Source organism: Vulpes lagopus, chromosome 6 (genome assembly GCF_018345385.1).
Source record: "Vulpes lagopus strain Blue_001 chromosome 6, ASM1834538v1, whole genome shotgun sequence".
NCBI classification, from domain to species: Eukaryota; Metazoa; Chordata; class Mammalia; order Carnivora; family Canidae; genus Vulpes; species Vulpes lagopus.
The window spans coordinates 80455768-80474451 of NC_054829.1; the positions used below are offsets into that span (position 1 = coordinate 80455768).

At 36.2% G+C, this 18684-nt stretch overlaps 1 protein-coding gene across 3 annotated transcripts in view; it reads left to right on the forward strand.

Moving 5' to 3' along the window:
• Positions 1 to 18684, forward strand: part of CFAP299 (cilia and flagella associated protein 299) — a 580645-nt gene that overhangs the window by 218643 nt on the left and 343318 nt on the right. For 2 of the 3 annotated variants that reach the window (XM_041760115.1, XM_041760117.1), the window contains exon 3: positions 8298 to 8388. In XM_041760115.1, the coding sequence (XP_041616049.1) occupies positions 8298 to 8388 (91 nt within the window). The remainder of the gene's footprint in view (positions 1 to 8297; positions 8389 to 18684) is intronic. The other variant, XM_041760116.1, reaches the window with a different exon arrangement.

An 18684-nucleotide genomic window follows, 5' to 3' on the forward strand; every position in this document is an offset into this window, starting at 1 on the left:
TAAAAAATAATCCCTTAGATATATTTTTTAATTTTTTTTTATTTTAATTTTAATTTATTTATGATAGTCACAGAGAGAGAGAGAGGCAGAGACACAGGCAGAGGGAGAAGCAGGCTCCATGCACCGGAAGCCCAACGTGGGATTCGATCCTGGGTCTCCAGGATCGCGCCCTGGGCCAAAGGCAGGCGCCAAACCGCTGCGCCACCCAGGGATCCCATCCCTTAGATATTAAAGGTAGATTCTCCTACTGTATTAATGCTCAAAGGAAAGGATTTGAAATTGTTCACTGGTTGCTTTTATTCTTTCTATACATTTTTGGTAATCATGTAGCCTTTGGAGGACATACAATTTAGAAAAGTATGTATATAACAAAAAGTAATCAGAGAAATGCAAATTAAAAACACAGTGAGATGCTAGTACAAACACAGTGAGTTGCTTAAGAGAGCAGTTACCAGAAGCAGACCATGTTGGTACCCTGTCCTCAGACTTCCAGTCTCTAGATATGTGAAAAAATATATTTCTTTTGTTTAAGACACCCAATCAGTGGTATTTTGTTATAGCAGCCCAGATTGATCATACAGAGCAAATGTAAAATAATACTCTGAAAGGAGGATTGTGAAGATGTTTACCACGTTAGAGAAATTTCTAAAACACTATTTGAGGAGAAGCAGGATTTTTTCCTCTAATTTATGTAAATAGCAAAGCAAAGAAGGTGTCATTGTCCTGTAGAAAACGTATAAGGCAAAGTAACAGATGCCCTACATAAAAGTACTATAGAAATATATCTCCCATATTTAATACTCAAATAAATTGTCTAAAAATCTACACACTGTGATAAGTAAAATCATACTTTTTATCAAGTTTGCAACCATTTTCCATTTTGGCCTCTGAAAAATAAATTTATATTATTTGAGACCACACAAATACATGCATGTAGTTTTGTCAGTAAACTTATCCATGGAAAATAAAGCTGTTTCTGAAAACTGCTTTTTCATAGATGTGTGTTTATTTTCTAAGAAGATAATGTAGAAATTTTACAATAAACTTTTGCTCATCCATTACATTTTACTATACTCTCCACTAAATTTTTCTAAACGGAGTGTACAAAAACATCATTTCAAAGTAACTGAGGCACAGAGAAGCTGAATTACATATTCCAAGTGCAGATGAATTGGATAGAAATTCTAGAATTATTTAATGTAGGCTATGCCAGATTTCACTGACTAGAAATCAAACCTATGTCTAAACAAGTGCTTGATCAGAATTCTGGTCTAGACTGGCGTGATGATTATGGCTGATTAGTTTCCCACAGAGGTTTCAAGACCACCAGCCTCTGGTTACTCCTAGAGGCACCTCCTGATGGAGGTTGCACCTTACCCTGTTCCTGTTAATTTCAGTTTCCTCTCACCAGTGAATTCTCATTGTTTTCTGTAAGAATATTAAGGCATCAAATGATGTTTTGATATATTGTGAGTCTTCAGTATGGTAAAATAAAGCCTTGGAGTTAGTGACATTTAAGTTAAAAACTGAAGGCCAACTGACTATAAGCAAGTTCATTTTTAAAGTGGAAATAGGGATCCCTGGGTGGTGCAGCGGTTCGGCGCCTGCCTTTGGCCCAGGGCGCGATCCTGGAGACCGGGGATCGAATCCCACATCGGGCTCCCGGTGCATGGAGCCTGCTTCTCCCTCTGCCTGTGTCTCTGCCTCTCTCTCTCTCTCTCTGTAACTATCATAAATAAATAATAATAATAAAAAAATTAAAAAAAAATAAAGTGGAAATAAAAATGTCCTCCCTTGGGCTTGATTTGAAGATAATTGAAAGTATTTGCAAAATACCTAACATAGAGACTAGTATAAAGACTGCTCAATAGATAGAACAGTATTGCTATTAAGATGGATTTAATCTCAAATTTGATTTAGTGTTTATTCAGAAACTGCTTATTTGAACACATCTCAATGATTATTCAAACCTTGCCTATTAGAAAACTCCTGATTTTACATTTAAAATTCTGAGATGATTAATAACTCATGTTTACTGAAAGACTTTGTAATCTTTAAAATAAGTGACCTCTTTCTTTTTTTAAATATTTTATTTATTTATTTATTTATTTATTTATTTATTTATTTAGTCATTCATTCATTCATTCATTCATTGGAGACGCACAGAGAGAGAGGCAGAGACACAGAGGGAGAAGCAGGCTACATGACAGGAGCCCATGGGGACTCGATCCTGGGACTCCAGGATCATGCCCTGGGCCGAAGGGACCCCCTAAAATAAGTGAACTCTTAAGAAAATAACTTAAGGGCAGCCCGGGTGGCTCAGCGGTTTAGCGCCGCCTTCAGCCCAGGGCCTGATCCTGAAGACCCGGAACCGAGTCCCATGTCAGGCTCCCTGCATGGAGCCTGCTTCTCCCTCTGCCGCTCGCGCGCTCTGTGTCTCTCATTAATAAATAAATAAAATCTAAAAAAAAAAAAAAAATAAGAAGAAAAGAACTCAAGGAAATGTTTCTATTTTAACAGCTTTCCATTTTTTTCTTTTGTTATTTACTCTCTTGGAGTGTCAATCTAGTAGTACAAATATATATGAAGACACAAACAACATAATTAAATCATAAAACCACTAGTCTAATTGCTGAGAATTAAGAATCTGTTTAGATTTATTCATGTAGGATTATATAAATGCCTTTAGCTAATGATTAAACATGATTGGTAAAAAATAACTCATTGATACAACTTTTACCCCATTTTGAAAGTATAAAACAACATTTTGAGTGTAAACAACAAAGATGGAGTATTTAACTTTATAAAACTTATAACCCTAATATTTTGTAATAGGCCTGCTTTACTTCTTGAGGAAGTGACTCCTTTTGTAATATTTGTTTAAGCAAGGTTTCTCAGGTCACTGACTGTTAAATAAATTTAGTTAAGTAAGAGTAATGCATGTTAAAGATTTAAGAATTTCTTACAACATACTGAATTAACTTTCTTGCCCAATATTTCCCCTTGCTGAGAAGTTTCTGGTTCTCAGATGTAGCGTGGTATAATAATTGATTATTTATATAACTTTTTGCCTCTGCTGCATTTGGCTTAGGAGTTTTAGACCTTATCCTCTCTGTTCCCAGTTTATGTAACAAGAATACTTTTATCTTTCTCATAGAGGTTATAGGAAATGGATGTCTATGTATGTAAGACTTAAATAATAGTAAAAAAAAAAAGAGGAATAGTATGATCTTAATATATCGTCAGTATAAAATCATTTTTAGACTGATTATAAAATTAATATTTGGTGATTAATAACAGAGTGTGGTCATTTTAAAGCTCGAGTTTTATAGCAGCTGGAGGTTAGGAAATTATTTAGTCTATGATGAAACTCAGATTCAGAAAAATGTGACTTGGACTAAATCAGTTGGTAAATGAATAGGAATTAACGACTGATGTCCCATCTTATATTTCAGTTTAATTTCCATCATGTCATGCTTCCATTTGAAAGACTTAACTTTCTATTAAAAAAAAATTTCAATTTAATTACATAAGTAGTACAGTCTCCAAGGAAATCCTTAAAATATTACAAATGAGGTTAAAGTCCAATTTGATCATCAAGCCAGTCCTGCAACATCTTTTTTCAGAAGGATGAGCAAATTTCATATGGTGAATGTATCTTTTTTGATTAGGTTTAGTTAAAAATCATAGAAAAAACTCAAAATGACAGTATCTTAAACAAAATATAAATTATTTTCCAGCAGTCAAGATGGTATCAATCAAGGCTGGGTTGATGCACCAGGGTGTCAGGGTCCCTGTTTCTTTCTCCTGTTGCTCCATAATCATGGCCTCCAATTTAAGTCAAGACAGCAGCTGGAGCAATTGTCATTATATTGCCTTCCAACTAGAGGAGAAAGTATACCTTCCTCCTCTCTAAGTAGACTTCCTAGAAGTTTAACAGAATTTTCATTTGAATTCCATTGTGTAAAAGTTAGTCATATGGGCATACCTACCTGGAAGAGAAGCTAGGAAATGTAGTCTTTATTCCAGGAAGCTACATTCTCTGCTAAAAGCCCTAAAAACTAGGGCTTAATTTTTATGGAGGAAGAGAGGTCAGTGTCTGATATAGTAAGTGTCCAGGGGCAGCAAGAATTCTACTTCTTGCTACTTCTTTTTTCCTGCCTGGCCCAGATATCTGCTAGGCCTGGCAGAATTTTAGGACTTCTTTCCTCATTAATGGATGGTACCTAGAAATCTATTTTTCCAACTTTTCACATCTGATGCATCTGGAGATAACTTTGATCTTTCTTGGCACTCATAAACATCTATTCCAAAGAACAATAACAGCAATAAAAATAAAACAATAAGTGGCAGAGTATGTAATAACAACTCACCAAATCATACCACGTATGCTTTTGTGATTATACAAATATATACATAAGCTATAGAAAATAAAGGATCCATGCAAAATTGATAGATACACTTTTGGTGTTGTGGGATTGGGGTTGGTTATCAAATTTGATTATAACTTTTCTGTAAAATTCTGAAGATTTACAACAAAATGAGATGTGTTTGGAGAGGTAGGAGGAGTAGAAAGTAGACTTACTATATGGAAATGTTTAGGACCTTTAGAGTACCAATACTGATTATCATTGATAGGAAGAGAAAGTTGAATGATAAAGCTATGTAGCAGGAATGAAGAATAGACACTATAACTCCAAATGATTTTCATGTTTGTGTCTGTTTATGATGTATATTCTTATGAAGTGAAGTGATATTGGTCAAGCTTGCAACATGTTCATTAGCAAAGGTTTGGGGGATGTGAGTTTTTACATTAGTGGGTAACTTGATTGACTGTTCTATCAAGGTATAGAATATGGGAGAGACCATTGTCCAAATAAAAATCAGGGTTCTGTGACCAATACAAAAGGGAAGATTGTTGGGGAGGCAAAACCAACAGATATTTACAACTCTCATAGAAGACCACGTACCAGTCTGTTTCATTGCTTCAGCTGTGATTTTTATCATATGGGTATGTGGTGTTGGGGGCAAGGTTCTGTTTCAGAGCTGAAGTTAGCGATCTTAATTTTCAAAAGGATCTGTACTTGGTTATATTGCAATAAATCCATTGTTATCCCTGGGTGGCGCAGCGGTTTAGCGCCTGCCTTTGGCCCAGGGCGCGATCCTGGAGACCCGGGATTGAATCCCACATCGGGCTCCCGGTGCGTGGAGCCTGCTTCTCCCTCTGCCTGTGTCTCTGCCTCTCTCTCTCTCTCTGTGTGACCATCATAAAAAAAAAAAATTAAAAAAAATAAATCCATTGTTTAACAAATTTTCTGTACTTTTAAATTTCACTCAGAAATCATTTTCTTTATTGCTCTTGTTTACTGAGCTATCTACTCTTAACCTTTGATTATGCTATAGGAAGCAAGGGGCACATGGACTACCATTTACAAATACTTGCTACTCTTCCCAAGACAGGATTATACATTTCACTGATTTCAGACTTGGCCATGGTGCTTTCTTTGACCAATAAAATGTGAGTGTAAGTGACACAAGTCTCTTATAAGTAGACTCTTTAAGAGCCATTATGTGGCCATGTTCTCTTTTCCTTCTGTGCAGTAACCAAAGCTGTCTTAGGTGGAAATTGTTTCTTCAGCCTCTTAGTTTATCCCTCCAAGTTGAAGAGCCTCAGTTATTGATGCATAGCACTATTGAGGAATAATCTTGTATGAGCTGCTGTGATTTGTGACTGTAATATAAATGGACTAGTCATAACTGATGTACTTGTAAAACTAGTTTTCTGTTTAAAATTAAGAGAATTTCTGGTTTTAAATACAGACCACAAATAGGAAAACTGACAAAGTGATTAGAAGATTATCTTGTGAATAATGGAGAAACAATACATGTTTTTTGAGCAAGCAACTGACAAAATACATTTGATGTTTTTGAGATTTAATATTGGAGCATGCAAAATTATATTGGAGCAATATGGAAGAGTTACTTTTGGAAAGAACAATGAATTAAAAAGTTTCTGAAATATTTTATTCTGTCCATTGGTACTAATTAGTGGTGATTTTCTATGGATATTTAGATATTTGGATGATTAGTTGATGTTGATACAAGTCAAGACACATGAAGCTAGAAAAGCAAAGGAAGACAAGTTATGATCAATTTAAAGGGTTGCATTTCTAGATCAACAAAACCAGTAAGTTACATGTTGTACAGGTCTATATTGATTTAATGAAACTTAGTATTGATCTCTTTTTTAAAACCCCACAAAAATAAGTCACCAGGTCTGTTTTACCTCTTAGGTATTTCCCAAATCTGTCCCTCCCTATCCTGACCACCACTGCTTTAAATCAGATCTCCATCATCTTTGCTAAAATTTTGTAATAGCCCCCAAATTAATCCCTATAATGTTACTCTCCTTCCAAGCTATGTTTCTCATACTGCTCAATATTCTTCTAAAACACAGACTTGATGATCTTATTTCCTTGCATTAGATCTTTGTGGTTCAACATCCCCTGGAAGACACGGTCCAATCCTTAACATAACAAATAAGGCTTTAAACTTAAACTTAAAATTAAGTCACTTTTCCTTGAATAGATAGGATATTCTCACATGATCTCCTCTGACACTCCATCCATATCTCTATTTGTTACAGTTAGCACATTGGTAGGACATTATAATGTGGCTGTATCTATACACTTCTATGGTAGGACATTATAATGTGGCTGTATCTATACACTTCTATGGTAGGACATTATAATGTGGCTGTATCTATACACTTCTATGAAATAGCAGGCAACTTGAGAACAAGAATTATGTCTTATTCATCTCTATGCCTGGTACAATTCCTAGTACATAGCAGAAACAATAAAAATGTTGAATATAAAGGAAATTGCTGTTTGAATAAAGGATTATTATTTCAAAAATCACTCTTGAAATCACTCTTCATTATGTGGTTCAGTGTAGCTTAATGTCATAAATTTTTTAAAAAGTTCAGGGAAAACCATTGCTTTCTAAAATTCTTTAAAAACTTTTTAATCAAGATTATAATTGATATATAACATATTATATTGGTATTATATTGACAATAGAATATTAGTTTCAGATGTACAACATAATGATTCAACATATGTATATATGTGTATATATAAATGAACACCCCACTAAATTTAATTAACATCCATCACTACACATAGCTATAAATTCTTTTTTTGTGATGAAAGCTTTTAAGATCTACTCTTAGCAAATGCCAAATATAAAGTATTATTAATTATGATTAATATAGTTACAGAATACTATATATTACATTCCCATAACTTACTTATTTTATAACATCTCTTGAATCCTTTTTTTAAGATTTTTTTTTTTTTTTAGTATCTACACCCATCATGGGGCTTAAAATCACAGCCCTGAAATCAAGAGTCTCATGCTCCACCAACTGAGCCAGCCGGGTACCCTGTATTCTAAATGTTTCTTTCTTTCTTTCTTTCTTTCTCTTTCTTTCTTTCTTCTTTCTTTCTTCTTTTTTCTTTCTTTCTTTCTTTCTTTCTTTCTTTCTTTCTTTCTTTCTTTCTTCTTTCTTTCTTTCTCTTTCTTTTCTTTCTTTCTTCTTTCTTTCTTTCTTTCGATAGATAGATGGAGAGAGAGAGAGAGAGGCAAAGACATAGGCAGAGAGAGAAGCAGGCTCCCCATGGGGAGCCTGATGCTGGATTTGATCCCAGGACCCCAGGATGCCTTGAGCTGAAGGGAGATGCTCAACTGCTGAGCCACACAGGCGTCCTTCTAAATGTTTCTTTTTATTTAACAGAGATGACTCAACCTAGTTTCTTTCCTTTTTTGCTTTTCTCATATCCTCATAGAGGTAAGATTAATGCTGTATACTAGTGAGGCAACTGGCTTAGGTTTCTAGTATTTTAATTTTCTTGTATTAAATAAATAAGTTGTGTTTAAGTTATAAGCAATCTAAAATTATTTTGGGTAGTGAGAAGTATGAATATATTAAATTTGCATGGTGTGATAAAAAGAATAAAATGGACATGTAAATGAAATTAACTGTATCTAGCTTGAGTATTGATATACACATGTATATTATTTATGGACTTGATTCTAATTATTCATACATGCATTCCTCAAATTGACGAATATAGTAAATTATAATAATTGTGTGTGACTTATGATGACTGGTTTGTAGTTTTGTGTTATAAGGAAATTGTCACTTGGAATAAAGAAGCATGATTGTTGGCCCCTGAGTGTTTTTAATATATTTGTTTTCTAATATGTTGTAACCAAAGACCTGCCTTTTATAGGACATTAACAAGTGCTGGTAAAGACCTGCAAGATAATTTTCTGAAGGCTTTGGCACTGAGAGAAGAAGACAATCGCAATGGAAAAGTGAGCGTGAGTACATTTCACCCAACAGCTAAAAATGTATACTTATTGTATAATGTACTTATTGTAAAATTGTGTACTTATTGTATAATTATACAAATTATGTAGAAAAAATTTTATTCCCACTTATATCTGTAGAAGTACCCACATGATGAAAAAAAATAAGATTCTATACAGCTATTGTAGAGAAAATGCATGTACTTGATAGACTGGTTGTCATCTCCAACTTTGTGTTAGTCTTATGTTGAAACTTGCTGCTTCATTTCAGCTCAGCCTCATAGTACACTCCTCCAAGTCACATTATCCACTCACCCCCTCTGGATAAGTACTATATAGAACATAAAAATAGAAAATTGAAGAAAAAGAGATTGAAAAGAGAGTGGTTGGTTGCTTTAGCTAAAGTATATAGAAAATCACTTAGAGGAGGTGACATCTGTTAGGACTTCAATGACATGAGAAGGTAGCCACAGAATTTCAAAGAAGAGATACTCCAAATAGAAAAGGATTTGAGAGGAAGAGACATTCCAAGAAAAAGGAACAGCATATTGAAAACTTCTGACATAATAGCAATCATGACATATTCAAGAGATGGTAAGAATATCAGAATGGCTAGAATATATTTATTCAAAGGGATTATAGAGACAGGTGATCTGAGAGGAAGTCGGCAGGCAGATCATATAGATTTTAAGGAATTTTGATTATAAAGATAAATCACTCTTTAATTATAATTTTTATATTCTTCTATTTCTAAACTTATAAAGTCAAAGGACAACTTAAGTAGAGAAGTGACCTACTAATCTTTTTAAAAATTTGACTTATTTTTTATATTTTTGATACTTAATTTGTTTTTTTTTAAAAAAGTTATTTAAATCTTAAATAATATATATATATTATTCATAATGTATTATAATGTATTATTGGTTCCAGAGGTAGAAGTCAGTGATTCATCAGTCTTCTATAAAACCCAGTGCTCATTACATCACATGCCCTCCTTAATGTTCATCACCTGGCTACCCTGTACTTCCACCCTCCAGGGACCCTCAATTTGTTTCCTAAGATTAAGAGTCTCTTATTTGTCTCCCTCTCTGATTTCATCTTGTTTTATTTATTCCTCTCTTCTGTTGATCCTCTGTTTTATTTCTTAAATTCCACATATGAGGGATCCCTGGGTGGCGCAGCGGTTTAGCGCCTGCCTTTGGCCCAGGGCGCGATCCTGGAGACCCAGGATCGAATCCCACGTCGGGCTCCCGGTGCATGGAGCCTGCTTCTCCCTCTGCCTATGTCTCTGCTTCTCTCTCTCTCTCTCTCTCTGTGACTATCATAAATAAATAAAAATTTTAAAAAAGGAAAAAAAACATTAAAAAAATTCCACATATGAGTGAGATCATATAGTAATTGTGTTTCTCTGATTGACTAATTTCACTTAGCATAATATCCTCTAGTTCCAGCCACATCATTGCAAATGGCAAGATTTCATTTTTATGATGGCTGGGTAGCAGTCCATACCACACACACATACCACATCTTTATCCATTCATTTGTCGATGGACATCTGGGCTCTTTCCATAATTTGGCTATTCTAGACATCACTATAAACATTGGGGTGCAGGTACCTCTTTGGATCATTACACATTTATCTTTGGGATAAATACTCAGTAGTGCAATTGCTGGGTTGTAGGAAGCTCTGTTTTCAACTTTTTGAAGAAACTCCTTACAGTTTTCCAGAGCGGCTGCACCAGCTTGCATTTTCACCAACAGTGTAAGAGGGTTCCCCTTTCTCCAAATCCTCACCAACATCTCTTATTTCCTGGCTTGTTAATTTTAGCCATTATAACTGATGTGAGGTGGTATCTCATTGTGGTTTTCATTTGTATTTCCCTGATGCCAAGTGATGTTGAGCATTTTATGTGTCTGTTGGCCATTTATATGTCTTCTTTGGGAAATGTCTGTTCATGTCTTCCCCCCCATTTCTTGATTGGATTATTTGTCCTTTGGGTGTTGAGTTTAATAAGTTCTTTATAGATCTTGGAGACTAGCCCTTTATCTGATATGTCATTTGCAAATATTTTCTCCCATTCTTTAGGTTGCCTTTTGATTTTGTCCACTGTTTACTTTGCTGTGCAGAAGCTCTTTATCTTGATGAAGTCCCAGTGGTTCATTTTTGCCTTTGTTTCCCTTGCATTTGGAGAGGTGTCTAGCAAGAAGTTGCTGTCCAAGGTCAAAGAGGTTGCTGCTGCCTGTGTTCTCCTTTAGGATTTTGATGGATTCCTGTCTCATGTTTAGGTCTTTCATCCTTTTTGAGTCTATTTTTGTGTGTCTGAAGAAATGGTCCAGTTTCATTTTTCTGCATGTGGCTGTCCAGTTTTCTCAACACTATTTTTTGAAGAGACTGTCTTTTTTCCATTGGATATTCTTTCTTGCTTTGTCAAATATTAGTTGAACATAGACCTGATGGTCCATTACTGTGTTCTCTATTCTGTTCCATTGATCTATGTGTGCTTTTGTCCAAGTACCATGCTAGATTACAGCTTTGTAACAGAGCTTGAAGTCCAGAATTGTGATGTCACCAGCTTTGGTTTTTCTTTCTTTTTCAACAATCCTTTGGCTATTTGGGGTCTTTTCTGCTTCCATACAAATTTTAGGATTATTTGTTCCAACTCTGTGAAATAAGTTGATGGTATTTTGATAGATATTGCACTGAATGTATAGATTGTTCTAGGTAGCATAGACTTTTTAACAGTAATTGTTCTTCCAATCCATGAGTATGGAATGTTTTTCCCTTTCTTTGTGTTTTCCTCAATTTCTTTCATGAGTGCTCTATAGTTTTCTGAGTATTAATCTTTTGCCTCTTTGGTTAGGTTTAGTCCCAGGTATCTTATAGTTTTGGGTCGAATTATAAATGGTATTGACTCCTTAATTTAACTTTCTTCTGTCTCATTATTAATATATAGAAATGCAACTGATTTCTGTTCATTGATTTTATATGCTGCCACTTTGATGAATTCATGTATGAGTTCTAGTAATTTTGGGGTGGAGTCTTTGGGTTTTCCATATAGAGTGTCATGTCATCTGTAGAGGTAAGAATTTGACTTCTTTGCTGATTCAGACACCTTTTATTTCTTTTTGTTGTCTGATTGCTGAGGCTAGGACTTCCAGTATTATGTTGAACAGCAGTGGTGGTAGTAGACATCACTCCCATGTTCCTGACTGTAAGGAAAAGATCTCAGTTTTTTTCCCATTGAGAATGATATCTGCTGTGGGCCCTTTGTATATGGCTTTTATGATATTAAGGTATTTTTCTCTATCCCTAAAATGTGAAGAGTTTTAATCAAAGAAAGGATGCTGTACTTTGTCAAATGCTTTTTCTGCATCTATTGAGAGGATCATGTGGTTCTTATCCTGAGAAATGACCTAATCTTGTTTATACTTTAGAAAGCTTGATCTCACTGCTGCTGTGCAGGGTGGAAGATGTGGAGAGGATGCCTAGAGAGAGGCAAGGAGGTAAGATAGGGAGCTTTTGTGGGTTTTTTTTGAGGTTTTATTTATTTATTCATGAGAGACAGAGACAGAGAGAGGGGTAGAGACACAGGCAGAGGGAGAAGCAGGCTCCCCGTGGGGAGCCCGATGTGGGACTCAATCCCCAGACTCCAGGATCATGCCCCGAGCTGAAGGCAGATGCCCAACTGCTGAGCCACCGAGGCATCCCTGATAGGGAGCTTTTGTAATCAACCAGCAAGAGATGAATTCTTACAACAAGGTGGTACTAATAGAGATGGAGGGAAGTTACCAAATCATGTCTGTATTTTGGAGGCAGAATTTGATGTATTTGATGTGGAATATTAAATAAATGAAAGTAGGATGACTATTAGGTTTTTGTCTTGAACACATCGTAGACGATCATACTACTCACTATGACAGGATAATTCTTGAGGAATGCTGATTTCAGGAATCAGTAATGAAATTGCGCCATGTTGGCAATTTAATTTTGTGATGCCTCTTGATACTCAAGTGGAGAAGTTGGTTGGTCTTTTACACATATATTGCTTTGGAACTTAGGGGAGAAGTCTTGGCTAGAATATAAATCTGAAAGATACTAACATCTAAACGGTATGTAAAGTCACGGACTTGTAAATGTTGACTAGACAGCAAGTGTAGGTAAAAAGCCTGAGGTCTTATAATGGGGCTTAAGGGTACTCCAACATTTAGAGATCTGGAATGTGTGAAAAAGCCAGCAAAAATGATACTGACAAGTAGCAAGTAGAAGAAAAGTCAGGTGGGAGCAATGCTACAAACATGGGAGAAGAAACAATTTCAAAGGAAAGAATGCTCACCATTGTCAAATGCTGCTAAGAGGTTAAATAAGATGATGCATTAGTTTCCCCTGTCTTCCATAACAAATTACTACAAACCGGGGGCTTACAACAACTGAAACTTATTTTCTCACAGTTCTGGAGGCCAGAAGTTTGAAATCACGATGTTGGCAGAACCATGTTCTCTCTAAAGGGTCTAGGGGAGAATCTTTTCTATGCCTTTTTTCTTAGTTTATTGTGTTTCTGGAAATCACTGATGTTCTTTGGTTTGTAGACATATCGCTGTAATCAATGCCTCCAACATCACATGGATTCTCCCTCTGCACTTGTGTTTGTCTTCTGTTCTTATAACAACACCAATCATATTGGATCCTCCTCCCCAACTGAGTATGGCCTAACCTACTTTTATTACATCTACAAAGATCTTATTTCCAAATAAGTTCATACTTCTAGGTACCGAGGGTACCTAGCGTTTGCTCAACATCTCTTCTGTGGGGGTGCATAACTTAACCCACAACAAATGATAAAAAGTTTGACATTGTTTTTTGCTACATAAATGCTATTGTTACACTGATGAGGGCTGTTTCAATGAAGGGTATAGGTAAATGTCTCATTGGAATAGGTAGAAAAAAGAAATAAAGTATGTAAGTGAAAATAAGGAGAAACAACTGTTTTTTGAGGATATTTGCAGTGAAGTATAGTGTAGACATTGAGTGACAGCTGGAGTAGGGCCTGGAATCTAGGAAGTTCATTTTGTTGTATTTTAATTTAAGATGAATAATATGAACCCGTGTTTTCTGTTAATGGGAATGATCCAGTACAGTGTATAGTATTGATGGTTTAGGAGAGAAAGGGAATAATTGCTGGAAAGAAGACCTTAAAAGGAAGATAGATGGGAGGCAATACACTAGGAAAGGGTTTGTCTTTGAGAGGGGCAGAAGCCATCCTTAAAATTATAGCAAGAGGGGAGAAAGAGTCTGTAGGCACATCTGCTAAGTAGGTTGGTGAACTTGGGTTTGGGGTGATGAGGGAGCTCTACTATGAGTGTCTCTATTTTCTCTTCATTGTTGGTCTGAATGATCTTTAATTGCATCATTATAGATTTGTTTTTTCCCTAGGAAAAGTCCTAAATTTAACTTTTATTGAGTATGCTAAATAGTCGACCTTAAATGTTGGGATTTGGAAACTGGAATCTTATCAGACTCATTCATGGCTTTGCTGACTCTGAAACTAGCATGGTCTCTTTGGGTCTTTGAATTCCTGATATTATAATCAGGAGAATACATATCATTTTATTAGGGATGGCATTTAAGGCTTAAATTTTTGTTTCCTAGTCTGGTCTTAATGCAGACTCAAAATGGTTTTATAGTAAAGTATTTATAAGAGAATAAACATATTTTAGACAGATCTAATTATAAGGATCACAAGCTTACTTAAAAGCCATTTAGTAGGGATCCCTGGGTGGCGCAGCGGTTTGGCGCCTGCCTTTGGCCCAGGGCGCGATCCTGGAGACCCGGGATCGAATCCCACGTCAGGCTCCCAGTGCATGGAGCCTGCTTCTCCCTCTACCTATGTCTCTGCCTCTCTCTCTCTCTCTCTCTCTGTATGACTCTCATAAATAAATAATAAAAAAAAAAATTTAAAAAAAAAAGCCATTTAGTAAATGGATATGCTTTTTAAAAAGTAGTCCTATAAAGTATATAATAGTCATGATATTTGAATGTATATTAATTTGCTGTCAGCAGAAGTTATATGTGAATTCTATGAGGTCTGAACTCTCCAAAGGAAATAACTGTTTCCTAAGTATTAGCATTTCTCTACACAGTGAGTGCAAAATAAATGGAGAACTTCAACCCAGAGGCTCATTTGCTGTTCTTTTTGTTTCATTTTAATGAAAGTATGTGCTAGAAAAATTATGATATAGTTTTAGAACTGATGTAGTTGATCTACATGACCTAATAAGGCTTGAAGGACTAATTCCATAGCAATTTTCATAGGTAATTTTCTTTAAATGTAGTTAAGAAATTAGAAGAAGATTGTATTTACTTTCCCACATGCACAACTTTTTATTTAATTTTTAGGTTGGGTGATCCTAGGTTTCAAATGCTGTTTAGTGAAATTGGATCTTGATCTGGGTGTCCTCTTTCTCCTTCTGGTCAACTAATTGCAAATTAATTTACTATTTTTCTCCATTTAGGCCTTGAGTTTACTCTGCCAAAGGGCATAGAGCTTGGGAAAACAGAACTCCTGTCTGTCCCCACTTCCCAGTGGGCCTACCTTCTCCAATACTTCAATGCTCAAGTTGTAGGATTACTTGCTTATTATATATACTCATACCATTTCTGTAAACCTACTGCTTAGGCATGTGGTCTTAGGGCTGTGCCCTGGGATGGAACAGCATTTTATGACAATTAAAAGTTTATAGATATTGTTTAGGTAAATACTTTTTTTAAAAAAAGCTTGTATGAAGCAGGGGGTAACTTGATTTAATGCAAGAATCAATATTATTTGATGAATGCCTCTGAATTTCATGCATAATACATACTACGTATAAATGTATGCATGTATATACACACATATATAATAAGCATTTTATTAAAAAATATGCACATTCCTTTCTTTACATTTTTTCCCAAAATAGTCTTTATTTTTCTGAACTAGATTTTATTTTTTTTATAATAAATTTATTTTTTATTGGTGTTCAATTTCAACATACAGAATAACACCCAGTGCTCATCCCGTCAAGTGCCCCCCCCCTCAGTGCCCGTCACACATTCACCCCCACCCCCGCCCTCCTCCCCTTCCACCACCCCTACTTCGTTTCCCAGAGTTAGGAGTCTTTATGTTCTGTCTCCCTTTCTGACATTTCCCACACATTTCCTCTCCCATCCCTTCTATTCCCTTTCACTATTATTTATATTCCCCACATGAATGAGACCATATAACGTTTATCCTCCTATTGACTTACTTCACTCAGCAAAATACCCTCCAGTTCCATCCATGCGGAAGCAAATGGTGGGTATTTGTCGTTTCTAATTGCTGAGTAATATTCCATTGTATACATAGACCACATCTTCTTTATCCATTCATCTTTCGATGGACACTGAGGCTCCTTCCACAGTTTGGCTATTGTGGACATTGCTGCTAGAAACATCAGGGTGCAGGTATCCCAGCCTTTCATTGCATCTGTATCTTTGGGGTAAATCCCCAACAGTGAAATTGCTGGGTCGTGGGGCAGATCTATTTTAAACTCTTTGAGGAATCTCCACACAGTTTTCCAGAGTGGCTGTACCCGTTCACACTCCCACCAACAGTGTAAGAGGGTTCCCTTTTCTCCGCATCCTCTCCAACATTTGTGGTTTCCTACCTTGTTAATTTTCCCCATTCTCACTGGTGTGAGGTGGTATCTCATCGTGGTTTTGATTTGTATTTCCCAATGGCAAGTGACGCAGAGCATTTTCTCATGTGCATGTTGGCCATGTCTATGTCTTCCTCTGTGAGATTTCTGTTCATGTCTTTTGCCCATTTCATGACTGGATTCTTTGTTTCTTTGGTGTTGACTTTAATAAGTTCTTTATAGATCTTGGAAACTAGCCCTTTATCTGATGCGTCATTTGCAAATATCTTCTCCCATTCTGTAGGTTGTCTTTGAGTTTTGTTGACTGTATCCTTTGCTGTGCAAAAGCTTCTTATCTTGATGAAGTCCCAATAGTTCATTTTTGCTTTTGTTTCTTTTGCCTTCGTGGATGTATCTTGCAAGAAGTTACTGTGGCTGAGGTCAAAAAGGGTGTTGCCTGAGTTCTCCGCTAAGATTTTGATGGACTCTTGTCTCACATTTAGATCTCTCATCCATTTTGAGTTTATCTTTGTGTCTGGTGCAAGAGAGTGGTCTAGTTTCATTCTTCTGCATGTGGATGTCCAATTTTCCCAGCACCATTTATTGAAGAGACTGTATTTCTTCAACTAATATTATCGAATATTAGTTGACCATAAAGTTGAGGGTCCACTTCTGGGTCGCTATTCTGTTCCATTGATCTATGTGTCTGTTTTTGTGCCAGTACCACACTGTCTTGATGACCACAGCTTTGTAGTACAACCTGAAATCTGGCATTGGGATGCCCCCAGATATGGTTTTCTTTTTTAAAATTCCCCTGGCTATTCGGGGTCTTTCTGATTCCACACAAATCTTAAAATAATTTGTTCCAACTCTCTGAAGAAAGTCCATGGTATTTTGATAGGGATTGCATTAAACGTGTAAATTGCCCTGGGTAACATTGACATTTTCACAATATTAATTCTGCCAATCCGAGAGCATAGAATATTTTTCCATCTCTTTGTGTGTTACTCAATTTTTTTCAGAAGTGTTCTATAGTTTTTAGGGTATAGATCCTTTACTTCTTTGGTTAAGTTTATTCTTAGGTATCTTATGCTTTTGGGTGCTATTGTAAATGGGATTGACTCCTTAATTTCTCTATCTTCAGTCTCATTGTTAGTGTATAGATATGCCACTGATTTCTGGGCATTGATTTTGTATCCTGCCATGCTACCAAACTGCTGTATGAGTTCTAGCAATCTTGGGGTGGAGGCTTTTGGGTTTTCTATGTAGAGTATCATGTCATTGGCGAAGAGGGAGAGTTTGACTTCTTTGCCAATTTGAATGCCTTTAATGTCTTTTTGTTGTCTGATTGCTGAGGTGAGGACTTCTAGAACTATGTTGAACAGCAGTGGTGAGAATGTACATGCCTGTCTTGTTCCTGATCTTAGAGGAAAGGCTCCCAGTGCTTCCCCTTTGAGAATTATAGTTGCTGTTGGCTTTTCGTAGATGGCTTTTAAGATGTTGAGGAATGTTCCCTCTATCCCTACACTCTGAAGAGTTTTGATCAGGAATGGATGCTGTATTTTGTCAAATGCTTTCTCTGCATCTAATGAGAGGATCATATGGTTCTTGGTGTTTCTCTTGCTGATATGATCAATCACATTGATTGTTTTACCAGTGTTGAACCAGCCTTGCCTCCCAGGGATAAATCCTTTTGGTCATGGTGAATAATTTCCTTAATGTATTGTTGGATCCTACTGGCTAGTATCTTATTGAGAATTTTTGCATCCATGTTCATCAGGGATATTGGTCTGAAATTCTCCTTTTTGGTGGGGACTTTGTCTGGTTTTGGAATTAAGGTGATGCTGGCCTCATAGAACGAATTTGGAAGTACTCCATCTCTTTCTGTCTTTCCAAACAGCTTTAGTAGAATACGTTCGGGTTCTTCTTTAAAGGTTTGATAGAATTCCCCAGGGAAGCCATCTGGCCCTGGACTTTTGTGTCTTGGGAGGTTTTTGATGACTGCTTCAATTTCCTCCCTGGTTATCAGTCTGTTCAGGATTTCTATTTCTTCTGTTCCAGTTTTGGTAGTTTGTGGCTTTCCAGGAATGTGTCCATTTCTTCTAGATTGCCTAATTTATTGGCGGATAGCTGTTCATAATATGTTTTTAAAATCGTTTGTATTTCCTTGGTGTTGGTAGTGATCTCTCCTTTCTCCTTCATGATTTTATTAATTTGAGTCTTCTCTCTCTTCTTTTTAAAAGGCTCGCTAATGGTTTATCTATCTTAGTAATTCGTTCAAAGAACCAACTCCTGGTTTTGTTGATCTGTTCCACAGTTCTTCTGGTCTAGATTTCGTTGAGTTCTGCTCAAATCTTTATTAACTCTCTTCTTTTCTGGGTGTAGGACCTATTTGCTGTTTTTTCTCTAGCTCCTTTATGTGTAAGGTTAGCTTTTGTATTTGAGTTCTTTCCAGTTTTTGAATGGATGCTTCTATTGCGATGTATTTCCCCCTCAGGACTGCTTTTGCTGCATCCCAAAGATTTTGAACGGTTGTATCTTCATTCTCATTAGTTTCCATGAATCTTTTTAATTCTTCCTTAATTTCCTGGTTGACCCTTTCATCTTTTAGCAGGATGGTCCTTAACTTCCACGTGTTTGAGGTCCTTCCAACTTCTT